Source organism: Schistocerca serialis, chromosome 11 (assembly GCF_023864345.2).
Source record: "Schistocerca serialis cubense isolate TAMUIC-IGC-003099 chromosome 11, iqSchSeri2.2, whole genome shotgun sequence".
Taxonomy (NCBI): Eukaryota; Metazoa; Arthropoda; class Insecta; order Orthoptera; family Acrididae; genus Schistocerca; species Schistocerca serialis.
Window position 1 is genome coordinate 165,967,365 of NC_064648.1, and position 26,078 is coordinate 165,993,442.

A 26,078-nucleotide genomic window follows, 5' to 3' on the forward strand; every position below is an offset into this window, starting at 1 on the left:
AAAAACGAACACCTAAACCCTTCAGTTCGAGCTCTGATTTCTTTTATTTTATTTTGATGATCATTCCTACCTATGTAGGTTGGGCTCAAAAAAATAGTTTCGCATTCAGAAGAGAAAGTTGGTGACTCTAATTTCGTAAAAAGATCTTGCCGCGACGAAAAACGTCTTTGCTTTAATGACTTCCATCCCAACTCGTGTATCATATCTGCCACATTCTCTCCCCTATTACGTGATAATACAAAACGAGCTGCACTTTTTTGCACCCTTTTGATGTCCTCCGTCAATCCCACCTGGTAAGGATCCCACACCACAAAGCAATGTTCTAACAGAGGACGAACGAGTGTAGTGTAAGCTGTCTCTTTAGTGGACTTGTTGCATCTTCCAAGTGTCCTGCCAATGAAACGCAACCTTTGGCTCGCCTTCCCCACAATATTATCTATGTGGTCTTTCCAACTGAAGTTGTTCATAATTTTAACACCCAGGTACTTAGTTGAATTGACAGCCTCGAGAATTGTACTATTTATCGAGTCATCGAATTCCAATGGATTTCTTTTGGAACTCATGTGGATCACCTCACACTTTTCGTTATTTAACGTCAACTGCCACCTGCTACACCATACAGCTATCTTTTCTAAATCGCTTTGCAACTGATACTGGTCTTTGGATGACCGTACTAGACCGTAAAGTACAGCATCATCTGCGAACAACCTAAGAGAACTGCTCAGATTGTCACCCGGGTCATTTATATAGATCAGGAACAGCAGAGGTCCTAGGACACTTCGCTGGGGAACACCTGATATCACTTCAGTTTTACTCAACGATTTGCCGTCTATTACTACGAACTGCGACCTTCCTGACAGGAAATCATGAATCCAGTCGCACAACTTAGATGATAGACCATAGGCCCGCAGCTTGATTAGAAGTCGCTTGTGAGGAACGGTGTCAAAAGCTTTCCGGAAATCTAGAAATATTGAATCAACTTGAGATCCCCTGTCAAGAGCGCCACAGGGTTGGGTATGAACAGGGAGGCTGACAATTTGTCACTTGCCATGATATCACCAAATGCTGCTAAGCTGCTGCTTTGACATTTGTCAGGGTACTGCCAGAGTGCTGATGCTGCAGTGACAATTGCGCGAACTGGACACTGGTAGCTGGCTTGCTGCTGCTGCAGTGCTTGCTGTTCGCTAGTTGTGAGTGCATCAACAAGTTGACCTTTGTGTTGTGTGCTGTCATGTAGATGGCCAGATTGTGGACTAGTTGGTGCAGATCAGTGTCCATTGTGGTGTTCGCAGGAAATGTGTGTCACCGCAGGGAGAAATTTTTGCCTATTAGTAAGCATGTGTGCCAAGGGATACCTAATGTAGCTAGCTTATGCCACCTATGAGCAGCTCTGGTCTGTTCATGCATTTCTGTGGCACAGCTACCACAGGTGTATAGCTGTAGATGTGGAACAGTCCCTTGCATTTGATGTCATATGCAAATGGCTGGTTTACTATTAGTGTCTTTAAGTCTGAATGCATGATGAATTTTCATTTTTCCAAATTAATTTTCAGCCCTACTGACAAAGACTTGACTGATCTGTTCTTTGAATGAGATTTTATTTGCTCTGTTCAGACTGCATAAAACAGTGTACTTAACTGTTGTTGGTGCTCTCCAGGGTGGCCATCAGATTGAGTAAATTGATGACCGTAATGAGACAGTAATTGTAGTCTGATATTCTGTTGTTCGGTAACTATATCTTTCACCTTACTGTGAGCCTAAGTACAGTTCTGATAACTTATTAATACACTCTCACCTCACTGTCCTTTATATTTGCATCTACATAAACGAGAGAGACTGTGAGTAGCTTGCTGTAATTTGCTTGCAGTACATATAGTATCATTGTGCTATGTTGCAGAAATATTACAAACATGGCACCACTGTTTTTTTCTTCAGCTAAGCCTTTGTTAGTTTTATGTTACTCTTTCATCCATTAACTTTTCTGTGTTCGCAGTTTTGCTGTCCAATTTCTTGCTTGTTTTTTGATACTGTTTGATCTTTGAGATGTACTCACCTCAAAATTTTGTTTCTATTTTCAGGTCTGCTGTTAATTTTTTGATTGCTTATGCCAGTCTCTTCTGAGCCTTCATGCACTTTCCTAAGCCAGCTGGCTTTTTCTTTTAATTTTTAAAATGCTGTACAGTTTTTTTGTCAGTAAACTAGAATCCATTCATTCAGTGTGCCTGCAAGAAATTAGTCCTCTTTCCATAAATGTGTCTCTTTGTACATGATTGTATACTTCTGTGTTACTTCTTAATTTTAATTTTTATGCTGTTGTTCTGTTTCATAATATTTTCTTTCTTTTCTCTAATTTATTCATTTTCTTTTATTGACCCTAAATTTAGGTTTTCTGTTGCATACCTTCAATCTGGCTAAATGACTGCCTTGTTGTTATGAATTTTTGCAGTTTCAGAGAAGTTTGTTTATTAAAAACATAATTTGTTAAGTGAAATGCAAAGTCCATCTCTTATAACCTTGCAATATTGCAGTACCTGTGTTGTTGAGAATTATAATGCAATGTTCCTTCAGACATACATTCATGCTTGTACAGAGATACATTGCATAATAATTCTGAACAACACAGGCAGTGCAATATTATATTTATTTGCCAACACCAGCAAGAGACTTTCAATTAAAGTGTCTCCCCTGTATGGGATTATACATAATAAACATACAAATTCAGGTTGTAGACATGTTTCATGGCACTTTGGGTCTGGCTGTGGAACATGCTCGACTAGCCTAACGGTAAGGTGAGCACTCACGATAAGTGGGAAATCTGGGTTCAAGTCTCAGTCTGGCAGAAATTTTCATTGTCATCATTCCATACAGCTGATGTTTGCTCATACTTGCAACTGCTTTTTCTTTTTTTCCTCCATTTGGCTGAATAACTTCTCATAGATAATTAAATTTGTATTTTTCTGATTTTCCCAAATTTTATGCTTGATTTGGATGTTGCAGTCATGTTGTCTGCTTTTCAAAGGTGGTTTGTAGTTGTTATTTTCTTACTGTTTCTGTAATTATATCTGTTTTTGTGCCTCCTCTGTGCCTCTGAAATTTCTAAATCATCTGCAGACTATCAGCAGTCAGTTTTGAGATTATCAATCTTCCAACCATTTAGTTTTTGCTTTTGCTATTAGAGTCTGACAATTACCTCTTTTATTCTCTGATCACTTTTCAAAGTACACATTTAAACAACAGTGGAAATAGTCCATCATTTTGTCTAATGTCTACCCTAATCTCAAAGGAATCTGACATTTTAGCTGTGATTTTACTTTGCATATTGTATTTATTAGTGTTCTTTTAAGGGCTCCTTTATTTTCTAATCTATTTAAGATTTTGGAAGAACTATGAATTAGGTTGATCTCTCTGTAGAGTCTTAAGCCATTTTAAAATTTACGGATTACACCAGTGTTCTTTAGGTCTTCAGGCCTTGCTTGCATATTAGCTTGTGTTTATTGATACTTTAATTACACAACTTACCTCTTCCAAGCACTGCTTGATATCCTCCTGTATTTTAGAATTTATGTTATTGTATTATTTTTTGCAGGTGCTTTAAAATCTGTGGAATTCAGAACTGTTTATTTTTTTAATCATTTTATGCTCGGTTGTTTCTTGGACTACCTTAGAGCTATGCTAAATTCCAGTATGTCTTGTAATTCCCCAAAAGTAAGTAATTTATCAAGAAAATATGGCTAAAATTTTGCAGTTGTCTCTGTTGTTGATGCCGGGTCACCGCCTTCATTCCTAAAACAATGATACTCTGACTAAAATTTGGTTACTTTCTTGCTACATAACTAATAGAAGAGTGTACTGTTTTTCCTTGACATACTGATCAGTCAAATGTAATTGTTCTTTCTCCAACTTTCTCTTAGCATTTCTGGTGATTTTGTTTTATTTCATATATGATGTGGCTATATTCTTCAAATAGTTCTTCCTTTTTTTTAGTATAACATTTTTGCAGGTCTGTAGTCTTTCTTCAAATAACGTCATTTTTCATTGTCCACCATGTTTTCTTAATATGTTCACTTTGAAATCTTCTGCTGCACTGATTAATTCCTCTTGCATGTCTTTCCGTTTTCCTGAATTCATTTTTGTCAGGCTCTTGATGAATAGTACATTACTTTCTTTAAATTTTAATGTGTCAAATCGTTTAATTTTTAGAAATACATTTTTCTATTTTTCTTGGACAGAAATCTTACTTTTATTATTGCAAGGTGATCCATTTCTGATTCTAATTTTCGATCTTTTTGGATTTCTCCCTGTTATTGTAACAAAATGTTCCTTAAATTCTCCAGTCATGTTACTATGTTGCCTCCATTTTAGTTTATGGTATTTTTTTTTTACTTTATTTTTGTATAATATTTTCCACATAGCTGTAACAGTATTATCCTGTGTGAGTGTCTTTTCCTTACTATTTTTCCTCCTTTTTTGTATGCCCACAGCTATGAAAAATGAAAATGTTTTCACTTTGAACTGTTATTAAACGTGAAACTTCCTGGCAGATTAAAACTGTGTGCCCGACCGAGACTCGAACTCGGGACCTTTGCCTTTCGCGGGCAAGTGCTCTACCAACTGAGCTACCGAAGCACGACTCACGCCCGGTCCTCACAGCTTTACTTCTGCCAGTATCTCGTCTCCTACCTTCCAAACTTTACAGAAGCTCTCCTGCGAACCTTGCAGAACTAGCACTCCTGAAAGAAAGGATATTGCGGAGACATGGCTTAGCCACAGCCTGGGGGATGTTTCCAGAAATATCCCCCAGGCTGTGGCTAAGCCATGTCTCCGCAATATCCTTTCTTTCAGGAGTGCTAGTTCTGCAAGGTTCGCAGGAGAGCTTCTGTAAAGTTTGGAAGGTAGGAGACGAGATACTGGCAGAAGTAAAGCTGTGAGGACCGGGCGTGAGTCGTGCTTCGGTAGCTCAGTTGGTAGAGCACTTGCCCGCGAAAGGCAAAGGTCCCGAGTTCGAGTCTCGGTCGGGCACACAGTTTTAATCTGCCAGGAAGTTTCATATCAGCACACACTCCGCTGCAGAGTGAAAATCTCATTCTGTTATTAAACGTATTTATTCACTATTGTAATTTCTACTCTTCTGTCATTCTCAAGACGCAGCACACTCTAAGTTGTATGAATTCACAACTGTTTGTTTTATGACGACACTGTCCTCATGTTAACAGTGATATTTATTTCATATGTATAAGACATGCATGTCTGTCGCCTATCAGATTCACTTCATATTCTACCTTTAAATTTCCTCTGTGCGTGCAACTGACCAGATGTTTTAACTATGATGTTCCTTTAAGTGAGCTGTCAGATTAGAGCAGCATAATATTCAAAATTGCTGTTGTGTGATAATACATTTAATAACAATTAAGCTAGAAAACTTTTTCATTTCTTCTCTTTACCAGTTTACTGATTTTACATTTTTCTCTTCACCTAACTCAATGCACATGACCGATGAGAGATGGATGTTTCAGGCCACTTTTGTTTTTCAAGTATAAATAGGAAGTCTGGTTATGATTTAACCACTGGTTTTGATAGTTATTTACTTTGCTAAACAAAAATTGTTGAAATAAAGTGTTAATTTTTACTTCATTAAAATTTTCTTCAATAACTGCTACGTTTACTACAGCATGTCTGCATTAACGCTGTTTCCAAGCACTATTTCAAATAATCAAATGTTAATGGACGTTTATAGAATTTTATTTATTTACTGTTTTATCACTTTAAAATCAAAGCTATTTTTTTTTTTTTTAAATTTCAGGTGGCAGTCTCAACAAGGAATGTATCTACTACTACAAGGTAAATTTCTATTATTCTCCACAGAATATTTTGAGCAATATAAAATTTTGTTTACTCTGTGAGAAAGTAAAGTAAACAGTAATCCCAAGGAACTAAAAACTGGGAGTTCAAGTATAAAACTTTTTTTGGAGTATAGATTTTTCTATGCATTAACCATTCACATAATATACATACATAAGTACTTCAGCAAAACTATGCACATTGTCATAGCAAACACTGCAGTACCTCTGTTATCTCAGAAGATTAAAGTGAAGGTTTATGGTGTTACTAGGTACATCAAGCCTGTTTATAACATTAGTTTGCAATAGTAACACATACAACAAATGTGAGAACTGAAAAGGTTTATTTATTTTACTTGAAAAAAAGCACTCCCAGATCATTTTCTAGTGACAAATATCCTGTATATTAAACTGTCATATACAGGAAAGAAAATTCCAGCTAAGTTCCCAATGTAACATCATAGATTAAGGGTCGACCTGCGACAGCAATCGCACAACTTGCGTACGGGCCACTAGACACCGCCGCGAGCGCTAAGAGTGCATTGCAGTCACAGGCATGCGTGTTGCGTACGGGCCGCAAGGTGCCGCCGCGAGCTCAACCGTATATAAGTGCCGACGGAGTTTGGCCAGTTCTCATTTTGTTGGCATCTCATTTTGTTGGCATCTCATTTTTGCCTATTCTCTTATTTGCTTAGTTGCTTAGCTCTTATTCATGTATGGGTCATGTTATTGTGCTCTCTTTCAGCCATTCTGATTGTTTTGATTTACTCTCAATTGAGAAGTGCTCATTTTGCCATTTCACTTTTGCATATTTCTCATTTTGCTAATAATATACTCCTTAGCTTTTTACAGTTGAATTGATTAACATAGTCTCATGTACTGTTTGTTCATTTCAGCCTGTCCATATTTTGATGTTCTTTAAATACTGTAATAATTATCGGAAGCATTTCTTCCCTTAAACTTGTGTAAAGTATTCTCGATGTAGAATTTGTTCTATGACACAGGTGTAAGGTTTTGAATATAAATTATATACGAAACTGTGCTTTAAAAGTAATTTATTTTTTCAGTTTGTACTAGATCAGATGACAATTTTGTGGTATGAGGGAGAAATGAGAGGGGCGAACCCTTGGAAATAGTCTTAAGTGATCCCCTTTAAAAATAAAAATTTGTGTGACACTGAAAGACTTGACACTGTAGGCACCAAAAATTTACATGTCACATTGACCAGCTGTAAATGTTTCAAATGTTGAAACAAAGCGTTACAAAACGCCCAAAGCGTGTAACATTTCTTAGTGGGTAGACAAAATGATATTGTCCTCCTCACATTGTTGTGCATGTCAGTCAAAACTGTTTATACTTCAGGTTCTACCAGAGCACACATCACTGTCTGCATTAATAAAGTCCTCAAAATTGACGCCAGGATTTGCGGTGTTTTACAGAATATTCCATTGTGTGCTGAAATGATAACATTGTCACCATCTAACTCATCAACAGTTTTAGGATCTTTATGTTTCCAGGCATTGCAAAAACAGGTCTGTATGTGTTATGATGACTCTGATTTCCAGGATGTTGAGCTAGCTTTTATAGCATACAGTGAAATCTTGATTGGCACTTCCATTTTACAGCAACACAAATTGCATTCTCCCACAATGAGAACAATAACTGCTTCATTCAAAGGTTGAAGGTGACTTGGTGTACTTGGAGGTAAAATGTGAACCTTTACATTTGTTAAAGTGAAAACAAGGAAGTCACTCAATGATATGTCAGTCCAAGTCTTCTTATAGTGAGAGTAGATGCAAGGTAAAGCATAGATGTTTATGTTCTTCAAACAGTGGTTTCTCAGAGTTACAGATCACAAAAGTATATTATTTGTCTCTGTCCCATGGATTACATACAAGTACAATAGTTAAATATTGTTAACTGCACGCTCCACTATTTTACAAGTCATGTTTTATTTCCAGGGGATGACTTCGGAAAAAATAACCAAGAAAGCCAAGTTTTTCCCTATGTCACAGATATAAGATGAAGCATACTTTTCACTCACTTGGTCAAATTCATGAAACTAGTTGTTTGCCCCCTTCATCAACTTTGTTAACTTCACCATAAATCCTAATGATGAAATTTGGTTTACCTTTTGCAACCAGTATAGCCAACTGGCAAAACAATTGAAATCTTCAACATCTAAATTTTTTGCGGTCTCATTTCTTTTGTCTGAATTATAATTCCACTTAAATGTAGATTGGAAGTGCACATGTAGTTGAATCATTCTAAAAGTAAAGTTTCAGCATCTTCATACATAACACTGTGAAGTTACTTACATTTGCACCTGTAACCCAGTATAGCAGCATTAAGAACTTTTTCCTGACCTTTAAGTAGAATAGATAATGTATATTTGCTAAGTCTAAATGTTTTGGTGATTGTGCTGTTCTTCAATACACCATGAGCCACTTCCCACAGAATTTTAAGTTATGTAAGGAGATCTATGCTTTCTGCTTCCTCGTGGCCATGACTACCCTCTTACTGCTTGTAACTTAATATTACTAATACTAGCCCTCTTTAAAGACTGTAAAAGCACATATCAACTCAGAATTGCACTTATTAATGGGGTTTAGTTTTTCCATACTTTTTGTGTCATAATTGTTGTCATTGTTGATGGTGATTGTTGAGCAGTGTTACTCACACAACTATGGCAGAGAAACAATAGAAAAAAGAGAGAAACCTTTGTCAATTCAGGTTAAATGAAAAAAATTTAGTGATGCAACTAAAAACAGGTTCATAATTCATGCTAACTGAAATTTGTATTAACCAATGAAACTTTCTATAAGATCATGTATATCACTGCCAGAACAGAAATTCTGCAGGTGTTATGTGAGAATTTGGCTTGAGTGAGCTCACCTTAAAAGAATGTGTACTGTATTTGAAATATAAATTGTATTTTCATAATTGTTCATTATTATTGATATGCAACAATATTACAAGGCAGTATAGTCTGTAATGCATTATAGACAACAGCTAATTTGTGGCTCTGTTCCTTAATAAAGGGAGTGAACTTCTAATATCCTCACTGGAAAATGAAACTGCAGCTGAAATGTCAGCAGTTGAGTAGTGCCAACTGATTATCATATGGAAGTCACTGAAATTCAGCAGATTCAATTTGATGGTTACAAGCTATTGTCATACTACTGTAGAACCCGTAAGATGAAATGGTGAGTGGCTGTATATTCAAACATAGGAGTCCTTGCCCCATCGGAATAATGAGCATAGTGTTGATCAACTCTTCGGATATTGTACCACAATAATGAAAGGAAACTCACAGGCATTAATGCTGGCAGTTTACAGTATATCTTCAAGAAGTATGTTGACTTACATAAAGCAGCTGGAGACATCTTGAGTAAGGTTATAAAAAATTAAATGGTGAATTAACTCTTCAGGCTTTCCCAGCGAGATCTTGACATGTGGAATAATCAATCGGGTCTACTGCTGGATGTTTGTGTTGCTCTGGCACAATATTTCGGCCACGTAACTTGTTGCCTTCTTCAGGTGCTACCTGAGACTGCTGTATTGGAGGATCTTGTCCATTATTTATGCCCAGAGGGCACTGGGCACTGTGTTTGCCGTCCGCACCAACCTGGTGCTGCTTGTAAGGTGTTGTCTCTTCCCCAGTGCTCCCTCTTACATCCGGAACCGACTTGGTCGCCATCTGTGGCAGCTCTCTGAGGCCCGTCCTGTGTCGGGGGCTCCATTCACGGTTCGCACCCACCTTGTGCTGTTCCTGAGGTTTTGGCCCTTCCCTGGTGCTCCCACGGACGTCCGTGCCCGGCTCATCCACCATCTGTGGTCGTGGCAGATGTCTGTGGCCGGACCCGTATTTGGCGTTCCGTTCGTGGTCCGCGCTTGCTTGCCACTGCTCCTGAGGTGTTGCCACTATACTGGTGCTCCGACGGATGTCCGCGCCCGCCTCGTCCATCATCTGCAGTTGTGGCAGCTCTCTGAGGCCCGTCCTGCATCGGGAGTTGCGTTCGCAGTCCACGCCCGCCTGGCACTGCTCCTGCGATGTTACTACTTCTTGAGGAGTTTCTTGGTTCCTTTCGTGTAAAGTCATACATTGTCCAGACAACCAGGATGGTTGACGTCAGGTACAAAGAACACCAGAGGCACACCATACTTGGACAGGCAACCAAATCTGCCATAGTGGAGCACTGTCTGGAGCTCGGTCACTCAATGGACTAGAACAACACCAAACTTGTGACACAGACGCCAAGATTTTAGGACAGTGTCATAAAGGAGGCCATCGAGATCAAGGTCACAGACAACCTAATAAACCGGTACAGTGGTTACCAGCTCAGCTCAGCGTGGAGTCCAGCTCTGGAGCTTTTCAGGGCCCAACAAAAGGAACTAAGAAACTCCTCAAGAAGTAGTAACACTGCAGGAACAGTGCCAGGTGGGCGCGGACCACAAACGCAACTCCCGACGTAGTATGGGCCTCAGAGAGCTGCCACAACCACAAATGATGACTGAATTGGGTGCGGACGTCCGATGGAGCACCAGAGAAGAGACAACACCTTACAAGCAGCACCAGGCAGGCACAGACCATGAACTGAACGCCAAACACTGGTCCGGCCCCAGACAGCTGCCACGACCACAGATGGTGGATGAGCCAGGCGCGGACGTCTGTGGGAGCACCAGAGAAGGGCCGAAACCTCAGGAGCAGCACCAGGTGGGTGCAGACTGCGAACAGAATGCCCGACAGGATGCGCCTCAGAGAGCTGTCACAGATGTCGACCCAGTTGGGCGCGGACTTCGGAGGGAGCACCGGGGAAGAAACAACACCTTACTAGCAGCACCAGGTGGGTGTGGACAGCAAACAGAGTGCCCAGCGCCCTCTGGGCATAAATACTGGACAAGATCCTCCAATACGGCAGTCTCGGGCAGCACCTGAAGAAGGCAATGAGTTATGTGGCTGAAATATTGTGCCAGAGTGACACAAACAGCCGGCAGTAGACCCGATTATTCCACATGTAAACTGGTGTATTGTTTGTAGAGACTTCAATGTCAATTATCTCTCAGATAGTACTAACTGAGAACACTTGAAAATCATTGATGATCAACTTTAGAAATCTGCTGCAGTAAAATTCCCTACAGGTACTCTTGGGCACCATGCTAGATCTATTGACAGTTTGTTTTTGGACCACACAAACTTAGGTAATTTAGTGGCAAAACAAATCATCAGTAGTTTATCTGGCCATTACAGTCAAATGAATACTTATCAGTTGGGCTCAGATCAAATGAAAGGATTGTCATCGCACAATCATAACCAATGATTGAATGCCAGTAATTAGAGTGATATTACAGGATGAATAGTATGAGTAGACTATAAGGCAGACAGTGTGGATAGAAAATCAGACATTGTGTTAACCATTTTCCCAGTCTTTTCATCCCCCAAAAAAGCATAAAATTGGAACATAGTATCCTACAACTACAAAAACTGTGAGTCAATTATATTTGAAAACATTACAGGAGATATCAGTGATCCAAATGTAATATTTGAAAATAACAATGACTGTCTAAACTGCAAGGTACATTATTTGGAAAGCAAGTGGCTTTGATCATCACATGATTGTCATCAAAACTGCAGCTGTAATACAGTACAAAGATATAAATCAGAAGAATCCATAAAAAGAACTTAGTTTCAAGCATAAAATTTCAAAATGTAGATATACCTATTTTGATGGACTGTGTGTGTATGGAGCAGGATCTGCTGAATGATGACAGTCAACTGCAGGAGAGAGCAGTATAGCTGTATCATAAATATTGGAGGCTGTGGCTACAGCTGAGAGCAAGAGGTCTGCATTAGCCAATCAGGTATCAATCGAGAGAATTTATTAGTAAATATAGTAAATAAAATTTCAGAATCACATAAAATGATTTTACAATAAAAATAAACATCATAATTTTTTCTGTTTTTTTGTCATTCCTTAGTTGCTTCAAAATTAATGGAAGTATGTTCCAGCTCTGTAACTAAATGAAATGCAGTTCGTTTATTGCCATACATGTAGCATCTTCAGTGGCCTATAATACATGTTTCTTTTTATACATATAATAAATGTATTATGCAGTGGTTATAATGAGTTACTGTGTTACACTTTTTCATGTTTTTATCTTTTTTTAAATTTCAATCCACTTTTGTAGCACAGATGTCATGAGACAAAATAATAATTCTGTTCTTACGATTTCCAGTGCTGTTAGTCCTTATGTCTGGTCCTGGAGATGTGTATTTAGTCCCCATGCCCCAGCTGGTCGATATCTATCGTTTTTTCACCCACATTTGTTACAACACATTATTTACATCACTTACACTTTTAATTTTGTGATTAAAATGCGTGTGTTCAAAGTGTGTAGTGTTCCCAACTGTTGCTGTTTATTTATCTTTAATCTTTTGTGTGTGTGTGTGAAATAACAGAAAACAGAAGGAATGCCAATGACAGAGCCATGTCAGGCATTTCCTGTCAAGTTATACAATAAGCACACATTAGATATCAATGAGTAGGTATGCACCATTTAGAGTGCCAAGAATGTGACTCAGTATATCTGGGGATGACAGGTATATATTTTAAAAATAGGTACAAAGAACATACAAGAAGCTGGGAGTATGAAAATAGTCTTTCTACCTACGCTGAATGCCTGATAAAACATGGACATAAACCATTCAACATGGAATTAGACATGAGATTTATTAGAGTAAATAATCACAACAAACTACTACTGACATTACAAGAAAACTTTCACATACAAAGAGCCCTTGCAGTGAGGAGGAAAGTACTTCATGACTAAATCTTATCAGTAATAATGCTCCGATTATGTTAGCCACTAAAATAATAACAGTTTCTCTCTCTCTCTCTCTCTCTCTCTCTCACACACACACACACACATAAACATCAGACAGTTTTTGATTGTGTTGGACAGCAGACATATAATAATTTTTGAATGAATACACCACCTTTTGTCTATTGTTATTTTATTTAGTTATGACCCAATTAATAATATTTAAGAAAAACAGGTTGACTTTTTTTTATTAAATATGGCATGCTCCTACTATTATTTTCTGATGTTTTTACAAGATGATTATTTTACATCTGGCGTTTTGTGGGAAGGAAATATTTTTCTTAATTTGTGGCCAATGTTGAGCTTGATATCCTGCAATATGTATTAATGACATAAATATAATCACTTGAAAATGGTATAAAAGGCTTAAACCTGGGTTATAATTAAATAAACAACAATACAGTCAAACGGTGGTGTGTTCATTTAAAAAAAAAATAAACATTACATTCTTTGTGTGTGGTGTGCCTTCTATGGGCATGCTGGAAAATAATTTCGATATTGTTGGTTTCTTTGAAGATAATGAAGTCTGTACCAAAGATATAGCATCAGGATGATTTCCAAAGAGATGGCTATGAATATCAATATGTATTGTCCAGCAGATGACCTTCCATAGATGTACTGGGCAGTTGTTTACCATGGAGACGGAAGACTGATCTTGGGCTGTTTCCATTGAAGTAACCACAAAAATTGATAAATGAAGTAGATCATGTTCAATAAATGCAGTATATCTAAAAACACAGATGATGTGACTTACCGAACGAAAGTGCTGGCAGGTCGATAGACACACAAACATACACACGAAATCCAAGCTTTCGCAACAAACTGTTGCCTCATCAGGAAAGAGGGAAGGAGAGGGAAAGACGAAAGGATGTGGGTTTTAAGGGAGAGGGTAAGGAGTCATTCCAATCCCGGGAGCGGAAAGACTTACCTTAGGGGGAAAAAAGGACAGGTATACACTCGCGCGCACACACACACATATCCATCCGCACATACACAGACACAAGCAGACATGAAGGTTGCATTTGTAGAACATGTAAATTTTATAAATGCATCTAAAGGGCTACTTCTTAATATGTTAGAAGAAATTCACATTATGAAAACAAACCCTCATCTGTTATAAATAAGCAGTTGGACTTCAAAGCCAAAATAAATAGGCAGTTGGACTTCAAAGACAAACATTTCTTTGAACTTTTTGATGATCTACTTTAGAATGCTTAATCTGAAGTCCTGATTTTATAACTGTACAAACCTGTTTTACACCCTTCTCCACACTCTTTTTATTGTGAACCATATTACTGTGCTTTTTCAGGTCTTATGAGTTGCAGCTAACATCTCCAGCGGGGAGACTAATTTAATACTCTGTAGCAGCACAACAATCAGTTTAATAAGCCACAGCTGCAAAATACTAACACGAATTCTTTACAGACGAATGGAAAAACTAGTAGAAGCCGACCTCGGGGAAGATCAGTTTGGATTCCGTAGAAATACTGGAACACGTGAGGCAATACTGACCTTACGACTTATCTTAGAAGAAAGATTAAGGAAAGGCAAACCCACGTTTCTAGCATTTGTAGACTTAGAGAAAGCTTTTGACAATGTTGACTGGAATACTCTCTTTCAAATTCTAAAGGTGGCAGGGGTAAAATACAGGGAGCGAAAGGCTATTTACAATTTGTATAGAAACCAGATGGCAGTTATAAGAGTCGAGGGACATGAAAGGGAAGCAATGGTTGGGAAGGGAGTAAGACAGGGTTGTAGCCTCTCCCCAATGTTATTCAATCTGTATATTGAGCAAGCAGTGAAGGAAACAAAAGAAAAATTTGGAGTAGGTATTAAAATCCATGGAGAAGAAATAAAAACTTTGAGGTTCGCCGATGACATTGTAATTCTGTCAGAGACAGCAAAGGACTTGGAAGAGCAGTTGAACGGAATGGATGGTGTCTTGAAGGGAGGACATAAGATGAACATCAACAAAAGCAAAACGAGGATAATGGAATGTTGTCGAATTAAGTCGGGTGATGTTGAGGGTATTAGATTAGGAAATGAGACACTTAAAGCAGTAAAGGAGTTTTGCTATTTGGGGAGCAAAATAACTGATGATGGTCGAAGTAGAGAGCATATAAAATGTAGACTGGCAATGGCAAGGAAAGCGTTTCTGAAGAAGAGAAATTTGTTAACATCGAGTATAGATTTAAGTGTCAGGAAGTCATTTCTGAAAGTATTTGTATGGAGTGTAGCCATGTATGGAAGTGAAACATGGACGGTAAATAGTTTGGACAAGAAGAGAATAGAAGCTTTCAAAATGTGGTGCTACAGAAGAATGCTGAAGATTAGATGGGTAGATCACATAACTAATGAGGAGGTACTGAATAGGATTGGGGAGAAGAGGAGTTTGTGGCATAACTTGACCAGAAGAAGGGATCGGTTGGCAGGACATGTTCTGAGGCATCAAGGGATCACCAATTTAGTATTGGAGGGCAGCGTGGAGGGTAAAAATCGTAGGGGGAGACCAAGAGATGAATACACTAAGCAGATTCAGAAGGATGTAGGTTGCGGTAGGTACTGGGAGATGAAGAGGCTTGCACAGGATGGAGTAGCATGGAGAGCTGCATCAAACCAGTCTCAGGACTGAAGACCACAACAACAACTCTGACGTACTAATTTTATAACTGTACAAACCTTTTTTACACACTTCTCCACACTCTTTTTATTGTGACCCATATTAGTGTACTTCTTCATTATTTTATTTCTGTATACTGCCTCATGACAGTTCTTCTTTAAATTCAATTTTTTCACTTACATCTTCATAAACTATTACTGCAATGACAAATAATTGGTGTATTAGGTTACTCATAGCACTACATTTTTTACTTTCATTTCTTCTCCAAGAAATCATTTTAAATTATTTCTTTTAGACACTACTCAATTTCACCAGTTTATTTTAGAAATATGGGCATGGGTTTTTCCTTCAATGTTGCTAGCCTCTCCTATCATATTTGTTAATATTTGCTGGAATATTACGATGTGGATACTACTTACTCATATTCTGGGACTGCATCTATGAAACACTATTTACTTCATTTACCGATGTTTGTTGCTGTTTCACTGGAAACTACCCAAAATCAGTATCTTCCATCTCCATGGTAAACAACTGCCTTGTACATCTGTGGGAGGTCATATGGTGGACTTCGTGTATTGATATTGACAGCCATCTCTTTGGAAATCACCCTGATGCTACATCTTTTGTATGACCTCCATCATCTTCATAGAAACCACTATAATAATTTTTCAACATGCTCCTAGACAGCAATCTATACACAGTGAATTTATGTTTGTTTGACGATAGGTGTGTTAACAAGCTGTTTCTTTTTTTATTGTAAAATTAATTTATTTAGCTTTAGCATTTTACTTAGAAATAAGTACATATTTTTGTACACAATTCTCTCAACTTATGCATGATTAGCCAATGCTGACCTCATGCTGGCAGCTGTAGGCAGAGCCTTCAGTATTTAAGAAATCGCTGCACTGCTCTCTCCAGCAGATGACTATTATCATTCCACAGTTCCTGCTCCATACATACCCTGTCCATCAGAATGGGTATATCTTCATTTTGTAGTTTTATAGCTAATTTTAAATTCTTTTCATGTATTCGTCTAATTTATATCCTATATAATGATCTTGAAGATGATTACGTGATGATCAAAACTGATCATCTTTCAATAAATGTGCTTTGTGATCAAGACTGTTATAATTATTTCCAAATCAATGAGTCAACTCACATAAATTCTTGAGGATAACTATATGTGAATACATAAAATGGAATTGTCACATTGACTTAGACCTCACTCAAGAGGTAGCTGACTACGGTCCAGTGCTAGAATACCAGGCAAATGCATTCAGGTCACAAAGTTTACACTTATAAAACAAATGTGTGATGCACCTTAGAATATTGCTCAAATGTGTGTGATGCATATCAAATAAGTCCATTGAAATGGCACTTCACAGTGGTCCATAAGGAACATATGTAGGTCCACACACAGCAGTTACATGAGCTTTTACCAGATGAATGTTTGTGAAGGATACACTCAGAAAATAAGGAAATTAATTATGTCCTATCAATAGTTTAGCAACATTGCAAATCCAGTCTCCCTTTAGAACTGGACAAGGGGCAACTGCAGTTTAAGCTGTGACAAAGGGTGGCTAAAATCTGCGATCTGAACATTGTGAACCAGGAAAAGGAGCATTAGTTACTACAGACGATTAACTCTAAGTAAGATTTGATGGCACACCTGTGGGCATTATAGTAAAATACTTCAGTATGCACAGAAAGTTGTCCTCTGAATTAGGCACTGCTTGCTCTTCCTTGCACAAGATAATTAAAGCCAAGGAATTATTTGTCCGTTGCCCTTACACTGTTCTTCATCTGAACTTCTGAAGCTATTTGTCAATCCCTGCTTCACTTCAAAATTTTATGTAGGTTTGAGTTCATACATATTTTCAGTTTCTTTGTCACTGGCAAAGCTAATGGATATATATACTATTTTGGACAGCCCTTGGTTGTTATACTGAGTTCACTATAGTGTTTATAATAGTTTACCCACATTCATACACTTTGATTTACCTAATATTTGTCCTGCTCATGCATAACCACTATTTCATTTTGTGGTGATAACTCTGTGCTAATCTGAACAGGAATCTTGTCTCCCTCTTGCTGCAGAATACTAATTTCTACCATATCTATTTTCAGCCTATCCATTCCCTTTCTCATGTTTTATAACCCACCTACTCGATTAAGGGATTTAACAGTCCATGCTCTGACATGTAAACATACTAGTGGTTTTTCCTGAAAAGATGTCCTCTAGAGTAGCTCCTGCACAGAGATCTAAATAGCAGACTGCTTGTCTGTTGGAGTATTTTATCTGAGAGGACATTACCATCATGGAACCATACAGGAGAGGTGAATGTCCTCAGGAATTATAACAGGTGTAGTTTTCTGCTTGCTTCTGTTAGTTCACAGAACTAACACACATGGATGACCATAATTAAAGCAACAAATGGAAATTTTGCAAGGTTGAGTTTAGTTTTCCACAAAACATTATAAACAAGTCATAGTAAAGTAGAAACAATGTAAAGAATACAGAACTTTAAACATAGCTGTGTGAAATTATTTTTGTAGTAAAGACAGCCCACTGGTTGCAATGGATTTTATAGTCGAATTGACCATGTTTTCGACCCCTAAACTAAGGGAGTCTTCATCAGAATTTATATTACATGCGTAAAAAGTTGAGCATTTCAGCTCTCGTCATACAAGAGCTTTTTGATGTTAAAATTGTATGACGAGCTGTAATGCTCAACTTTTTATGTATGTAATATAAGCCATGATCAATTTGACTATAAAATCCATTGCAACCAGTGGGCTGTTTAACCCCACAATGTAAACAGCTGCAACATGCATAACAATAGACAAAATGTTCTGCATTTTTCCAACTTAACTAATTTACACACACATTCCAACAACTGGTTAATGTGCTCAATATGCAGTGTCACCACCTCTGGCAGCAATACATGCCTGACAATTATGGGGTGTGTTGTGAATGATGTCATCAATCTCATGTTGAGGCAATAATACCCATTCTTTCTGCATAGCTGATCGCAGGTCTTGGAGAGTGGTGGGTGGTTGCTGACATGATGCAACATGTCTTCCTAATGCATCCTAGGCACGCTCTATGGGATTCAAATCAGGAGAGTGAGCAGGTCACACCATGCATGCAGTGCCTTCCGTTTCTAAGGAAACATCAACCACCTGTGCTCTATGAAGTCAAGCATTATCGTCCCTCAATAAGAAGTCTGAACCCACAGCACCTCACAACAACCACACATAGATCCCAAGATCTTGTCACGATACCTGACAGCAGTTAAACCTTGCCTGTAGAATTTCATGAAGAGGTATTTGAGTGGTCAATGTTATCCCTGGCGCCACCATTAGGGATCCTCCTCAGTACAAATATCTTTCCACAATGTTTGGGCCCAGAAGTTGAGTTCCCCACTCACTCTAGATGTCAATCCATTGAGAATCACTCTCCAGTCCAAATCAGGACTCAACTGTCAAAAGAACTTTGGGTCACCATTTGATGGTCCAGGTGGCATGTTAATGACTCTGCTCTAGATGTTCTCTTCCATGAAGACACTTCAGAGGTACACATGCAGCAGGTCTCTGTACACTGTTTGCCCTGATACATCGCATCAAGTGGATGCTGCAAGGTCAGATTCCAATTGCCATGCAGTACTAAGGCGGTGCCATAGTGCCCTTACAGTCAAATAAAGGTACTCTCTTTCTGATTTCACATGTAGTCAGCCATGTCATGGTCTTTGGGATGAAGTTTAAGTCTCTATAAACTGTCGTCACATTCAGGAACAGCAGAGTGCTTTGCATTAAGCCATAGGGCCACATCAGTTTGAGACTGTCCTGCTTCCATTTTTTCCATGGCTCTCCAGCACAGAGAGTTTGGTAGGCATCTTCTCTGTGCCATACTGCACCGTTGTGGCTGTATATGCAGCAGTTGTGGATGTGGGACTACGTGGCAAACACTATCCCATTTGATAGGTACCCTGACGTAATCATTGGCATAATTGTCTGTTGACCGTAATGCCATCTTCCATACAGAACATGATTGTACGGACTTCCGTTGACAGTTTGTGTGATTATATTATGAATGAGATATGGGAATGATCTGTTGCTTTAACTTTGGATGCCAGTGTATCAGGACCGTGTTGTCTAATGGTGCAAGGCCAGATCATTTAGTCATCCAAACCACAGCCCCTCCAACTACTGCAAAGGCTGGTGGCCCTCTTCAGTAGTCATATATTTCTGTGGACCTTCCCTAGCACCCCACCAGAGTGGTTATCTGTTTCATTAAGGAATGCAAGCCACACCACTTTAGCAGAGTCAATGGTTCATGTATGAAGGTGTGTCATGCAACTGAAATGTGTGGAATGATTTGGCCATTATCAAGCAGTCACAGAATTTGGCATAAAATAACATTTTTCCATGGTATTGTCATTGACTTTTTAATTGCACAGTTAATATTACAACAGCCTTAACTTCAGTAATTATACACTTCATGTCATAGAATATCACAACATAATTAACTTTAGTAACAATATAGTTTCTCATAAGTCATTTTGTAAACTTTGACAGCAGTTGATGGATGTCTGTTACAAAGGAGGCCACGCATAACTGAGTAAAGTTATGACAGCTAAAATACACTGACTTTCCCTAAGCCAATAGCATCCTGTACAAGTGTGTGAGTAATTGTGTTGGCGGCACTTTTAGCAGTTATGTTTAGAGTACTCTTAGGTGGGTAGTCAGCACCTGACATATATGGATTCTGAAAGCAGGAGCTGTTTTGAGCCATGTTTACCCTGGTTTCACTACTATTTATTCTGTATAACTTGGCCACCTCACACCAACTGTATAAGAAATGTACCTCCCTAGACTATATTTGGTAGGTGCATTCTTTTAAATAGAGAATACAGTAACCAATGAGATTTAATGTACGTAAACTTGGCGACTGGGGATTTTAGATATCAGCACATTTTATTGTGAGTTTCCTTAGAGAACAATTTGTTATGTATGGTGCCAATATCACAATGCTATTCTAAGCAGGTTAACTAGTTCTATACTGATGTGTAAGTGTAGGTACATGAACGACATATAATGTCCAGTAAAAAAAAAACATGAGAAGGGGTCAGTTTCTTCATATTGTAATTTGTTGCATTTAGTAGAGGAAGGGGTAGGAGTGAGTCATACTGAGAGAGGATGTAGACAGAAATTCACAATGAGTTCAACTTACATAAGGTTCACTTTACATTAAAAAAATCCTCACTTCCAGCTTCAGCAGCAAGTCCACATCAACATATATAATTGAATTACCCAAACAGTCAAACACAGGTGTAGCTGAGGTATATCCTGCTAAAGCATAGTCTCCCACTTAGTAAACAAATATATCCGAATGAATTACTGCGGACCAGTGGCAAAGACCTACTAATAGTACTGAGACTACTAAAATAAAATTACAACTACAAAATAAAATAGGGTACAAGTAGTAAAAGTCCACATAATAATAATATATAAATCGCTACCACAAGAGTATCAATAATGGGGACACTTAAAATGTTATTAAAGTCTTATGCATACAAGTTAACACATGTTGAGTAACATAGTCAAAAGACCTTTACATCAGTTAGAGAACAAATGAAACTTTACATAAACACATCTCCAAACCCAAGACAGCAGCATGTAAATATGCAAAAATAGAAATATAATAACTTACTATTGCAGTAACAGAGCTCTAAAAGTCAATATACAGAAAAAGTATCAAGAAGATTTAAAATGAGATATAAAGAGCTGAAAATGTATCGAAGACAGCTGCTCAGCATTTCCCAGATAACATGCCAAAAAAATTATATATCCATCAAGCAGAAAAAAAAAACGTTAGAAGCAAAAATCTGTATAGAAGACTAGTAGTTGCACACATCTGCACAAACGCATGCATTCTCCTAATCATCCCCTCCCCACCAAACACAAGCACATATAATGCACTCACAAGGAAGCTTGGAGATGTCATATTTCTATTCAGCTGAAATGGGATTACAGAAGTTGGTATGACTGCATCCAGATACCACAGGAATATCATAAGCACCTGGTGCCATTACTCACCACTAGTATAGTATGGTAGACTCCACTGTGCCTGATTGATGATGATGTTCCCATTGGCACCTGTGTGCGATTCAGTTAAGGATGTTTTTGTATCCCAGTTGACCAGATGTTCAGAGGTTGTAAAGATAATTTACAATAGTGGCTGTATATGTTTTGGCAAGCTAACAATAGTACCCTTCCTGTCAAACAGTACATCCATTTAGACAGGGCTTCACATAGGTTGCAAGTCTAATGTTGGATCAATGTGCTGATGTGTCACTCATATTTATTCTCAGCGCATAAATTTACGTAAATATTTTTGCATTTATTGACCAGATATTATTCCCTATTTATGTACAGCCGTTGGCCACTACCTACAAAAAAAAAAAAAAAAAAAAAAAAAATATGTTGCAGCTTACAGTAGTAATTGGCTCGCTTTACATGAAATAGCCAAACATGCATTTTTACTTCGCAAAATAGTTGAGTTGGTAGATGTAAAAGATTTCCATCCAAAGCTGAAAATGTTTTCCAATACAAAGAAATAAGCGCTAATAAGCCTATTTAATTTTTGTGTTTTAAAATCTTGATTAATTTCTTTTTGTGTTTTTCTTTAGCTGTTGGTATTTGTCATACAAGCAAACTAATTTGTAGTAAGTTGGGGGATATGATTTTGACAACTGTAATATTTTGGTGTGGTCCATTAGTTTGCAGAACAGTATTTTAACGATGTTGGGAGAATTGTAAGCTACAGTACCAACAAAATTTTTTTGCAAAACAAATAAGCAGTGAATTAGGACTGTCATTTTGATATTCTTCTAGTTGTTTTATTTATAAAAGGGTTTGACCTTAGGAAAACTTTTTCACTCTTGTACAATATCTTGATAATTGTAATCAAATTTACCGACTAAGTAATTTCTACTGTCCATAACTTTTTTGTTACTTTTCGCTTGTAGTCCTACTTTTGTGGATGCTGAAATGTTGTTTTTATTCATCTTACAAATTAACATGTAACGCCTTTCCCCTTATGCTTCAGGTTAATTCAAAGTACTATTGAGAGCGGTGACATTACTTTTCAAGAAACGGTTGGTCAAGGAGTGGTCCTTGATGAGATGGAGACAGACACAGAGAAATCAACAAATTTCGCCACATGCGGTACTCATATAGAAGGATTAACGTCACAAGAAGACACCTTATTCGCCACCAGATTAAGTTATAGTTCAAGGGGAATGGAATTTGATACGTTCAGCTGTAGTTTCTGTCTGCAGAGCTTCCCTACAAAATACAGACTTATAATGCATGTCTTCACCCACATTGATGGTGTGCAGGTTCCTGCATACATTTGTAAGTCCTGTGGTGAGGTATTTCCCAGTAATGATAGGTTGGACAAACATTTGAAAATGAGTGAGTGTGATGAATTTTTATCTGCAGGCAATAATGAGAAATATGACTACAGTGAAGACCATGAAAATATTATCGTCTTGGAAAATCAAAGAGCAGTTTCTGCCATGGAGAAGCAGACTTCATCCAAGGAAACTTTGGAACCTTTGAAGAAATCTTTTAATGACACATCTAACATCCATACAGTGACACTTCCTACAGGGGTGGCAGACAGGAGTGGTGATTGTGAAACCTTAGGTACAAGTGGTAATGTCAATGTCCACACTGTTTTACTTCCTGCGAAGAGATTGCACAAATGTGATGAGTGCGGCAAATGTTTTACTCGGTCGGATCATCTCAAGACCCATTTGTTAGTACATACTGGTGTAAGACCACACAGATGCAATGTTTGTGGAAAATCATTTAGCCAGTCGTGCAATCTCAAGAAACATGTATTAATACACTCCGGAAAGAAACCTCATAAATGTGAAACCTGTGGCAAATCTTTTACTGTACGCGGTTCTCTGAAGATACATTCCTTTACACACACAGGAAAGAAACCCCATTTATTTGATATCTGCGGCAAAACTTTTACTGGATCGAGTAATCTTAAAACCCACACATTAACACATACTGGGGAGAGACCACACAAATGTAGAGTTTGTTGCAAAAAATTTTGTGTGTTGGTTAATCTAAAGAAACATGTCTTGATACACACTGGACAGCGACCCCACAAATGCGATGTTTGTGGCAAATGTTTTACTGATTTGAGTACTCTAAGAAAACACACATTAATACACACTGGAAGGAGACCTCACAGATGCGTTATTTGTGGCAAATCTTTTACTCAGTCCAGTAATCTCAAGAAACACGCCTTAATTCATTCAGGACACAGGCCTCACAAATGTGATATTTGTGGAAAATCTTTTACGGAGTCAGGGACTCTAAAAAATCATATGTCTGTACACACTGGAAGTAGACCTCACAAATGTGATGCCTGTGGCAAATCTTTTGCTTTGTTGGGTAATCTCAAGACCCATGCATTACTCCACACAGGAAAGAGAGAGTACAAATGTGATACATGTGGCAAATGTTTCACTGTGTTGAGTAACCTCAGGACCCACATTCGAAGACACACTGGAGAGAAACCGCACAAATGCGATGTTTGTGGCAAATCATTTACTGAGTCGGGTACGCTCAAGAAACATGAACTAATACACATCGGAAAGAGATCTCACAGATGTGATGTCTGTGGAAAGTCTTTTATTCACTTGCGTAATCTGAAGGCCCACGCAATAATCCACACTGGTGAGAGACCACACAAATGTAGTGTTTGCGGAAAGTTATTTACTCAGTCAGGTAATCGCAATAAACATGTGTTAATACACACTAGAAAGGGACCTCACAAATATGGTTCTCGGCACAAATAAATTTATTTAGCAGATGTTATCAAGATCCATACAGGTATGTGTATTGGGAGATGTTGCAAATTTGTTGTGTGATAAATCCTTAACATGTGCTAGAATTCTGAAGAGGCATGTACTGATATGTGCTAGCGAGGGATCGCAAATATGACTAATACATTTCTGCAGTTTGACATTTTAAAGAAGATATTCACAAAGTTCCTACAGATGAATCACATAGTTGTGACTTTTTTTGTGAATAATGTTGCTATGCTTTAGTCATACTTGATACCAGAAGTTCGTTCATTTAGTGAAATCTTTTACAAATAAATACCATGCAGTAATCAGGACCCTAGATATGCCAAGGAAATGTATTCGTTTGTTGTTCATTATTGGAAAGATAATGAAAGTATCCCTAGAGACAGCAAAAAATGTAATGTTTGTAGCACATTCTTCACTCAGGCTAGTGAAGAAGAGAAAGGTCAGAAAAATCTGATAATTATTCAAGTATTGGACATAGATTCACTTTCTTAACAGTAGTACAATGTATGTAATTAAGTATCCATTTTTTGTGCTTATCCTCCATTTCAATCTGTTTGATAATGGTAGATATGCAGTGGTAAGTTAAAAATTGTGATCTGCTGCATGTTAGCATTTTACTCAACCTTCAGATTGCAATACAGCAGTGCTTTGACATGATGTGAACTCAACGATTCTTTGGTAGGTTTCCAGTAGTATGTTGGGCTATATGTCTACACACAATTCCCATAAATTGTAGGCTGGTGGTTTGTGGATACATAGCTGGTGCCCTGTAGTATCCTTGAAGTGTCTGATCGGCCTCTCATGAGGTGAATTGGATGACCAAGACTAAAGTTATAACATTGCTCAAATCATTTTAGTGCAGTTCTGCTCTTGTCACTTGGATAATTATCCTGCTAGAAGACACCATGACCATCATGGAGGACTTCAGACATGCACATTGTTTGCAGTAATGTTCATGTAGTTCACTGTCGTCCTGGGGCCTTCAATTATAACTACCTGTCCCATGGTAACCGAAGTAAATGTTATCCACAGCATAAACTGTCTCCATATTCCTGCTTCTGTTGTGTTGTGCGTATTGCAAGCAACTATTCACCTCATTAAAGGTGGATCTTGGTACCATTATTGACCTAGTGTAACAAAGAGTGTCGCTTATCTGAAAAAGAGACATGTTTCCATTGATTTGCAATCCAATTTCGATAATCCCATTTCCACTGCTATTGTAATAGACAGTGTTGTTGGATCAACCTATGAATATGTGGCCATTATATGCATTGAACCCTCTCCTTCAACAGTCCCTGCTGAATTGTGTGGTTCTGAACACTTGAGCCTGCACCATGTCTGCATCCTCATATTTGACACAGATTGCTGCTTATCTCACTGTACAGAATGGGCAGACCTCTTACCCTCAAGTTCATTGGAGAGGTGTGAGTGTCTTACACCTTATTGTCAGCTTGTGGTTTCACCATCTGTCAGCCAACTTCCATAGAGGTTGACAATAGTAGCACATGAACAGGCATAAGACTCACAGCTTGTGAGATACTCATACTCAGGTACCAGGCTATAATACTCTGCCATTTGTTACATTTTATTTATCATGCCTGTTTACACCTTATACTAATACTCTACTCTCATGTTAGGAGCTGTATTTCTCGTGAAATGCTTTGTGTGTGTTCCAAAGCTCTGTACATGATGAAGATTGGTTTTATGCATTAAATCTTATATATTTTTTTAGTTTTGGATACTGTGTGAAGGCAGAACAAAAACAGACTTGAAAGTACTGCCTCATCTAGAGTTAAACTATAATTCCAGTTGATTGTATAAAACAAAAGGATATTTGAA

At 38.1% G+C, this 26,078-nt stretch overlaps 1 protein-coding gene across 1 annotated transcript; it reads left to right on the forward strand.

The window, feature by feature from the left end:
- Positions 1-22,526: 22,526 nt before the first annotated feature.
- On the forward strand, positions 22,527-24,224 carry LOC126426587 (zinc finger protein 665-like). The gene has a single exon (XM_050088482.1). It carries the CDS (start codon positions 22,527-22,529, stop codon positions 24,222-24,224), a length of 1,698 nt encoding a protein of 565 aa, XP_049944439.1.
- The last annotated feature ends 1,854 nt before the right edge of the window (positions 24,225-26,078 follow it).

Coding starts and splice junctions, on each gene's coding strand:
- LOC126426587 (XM_050088482.1), top strand. CDS start 22,527: ATGGAGACAGACACAGAGAAATCAACAAATTTCGCCACATGCGGTACT.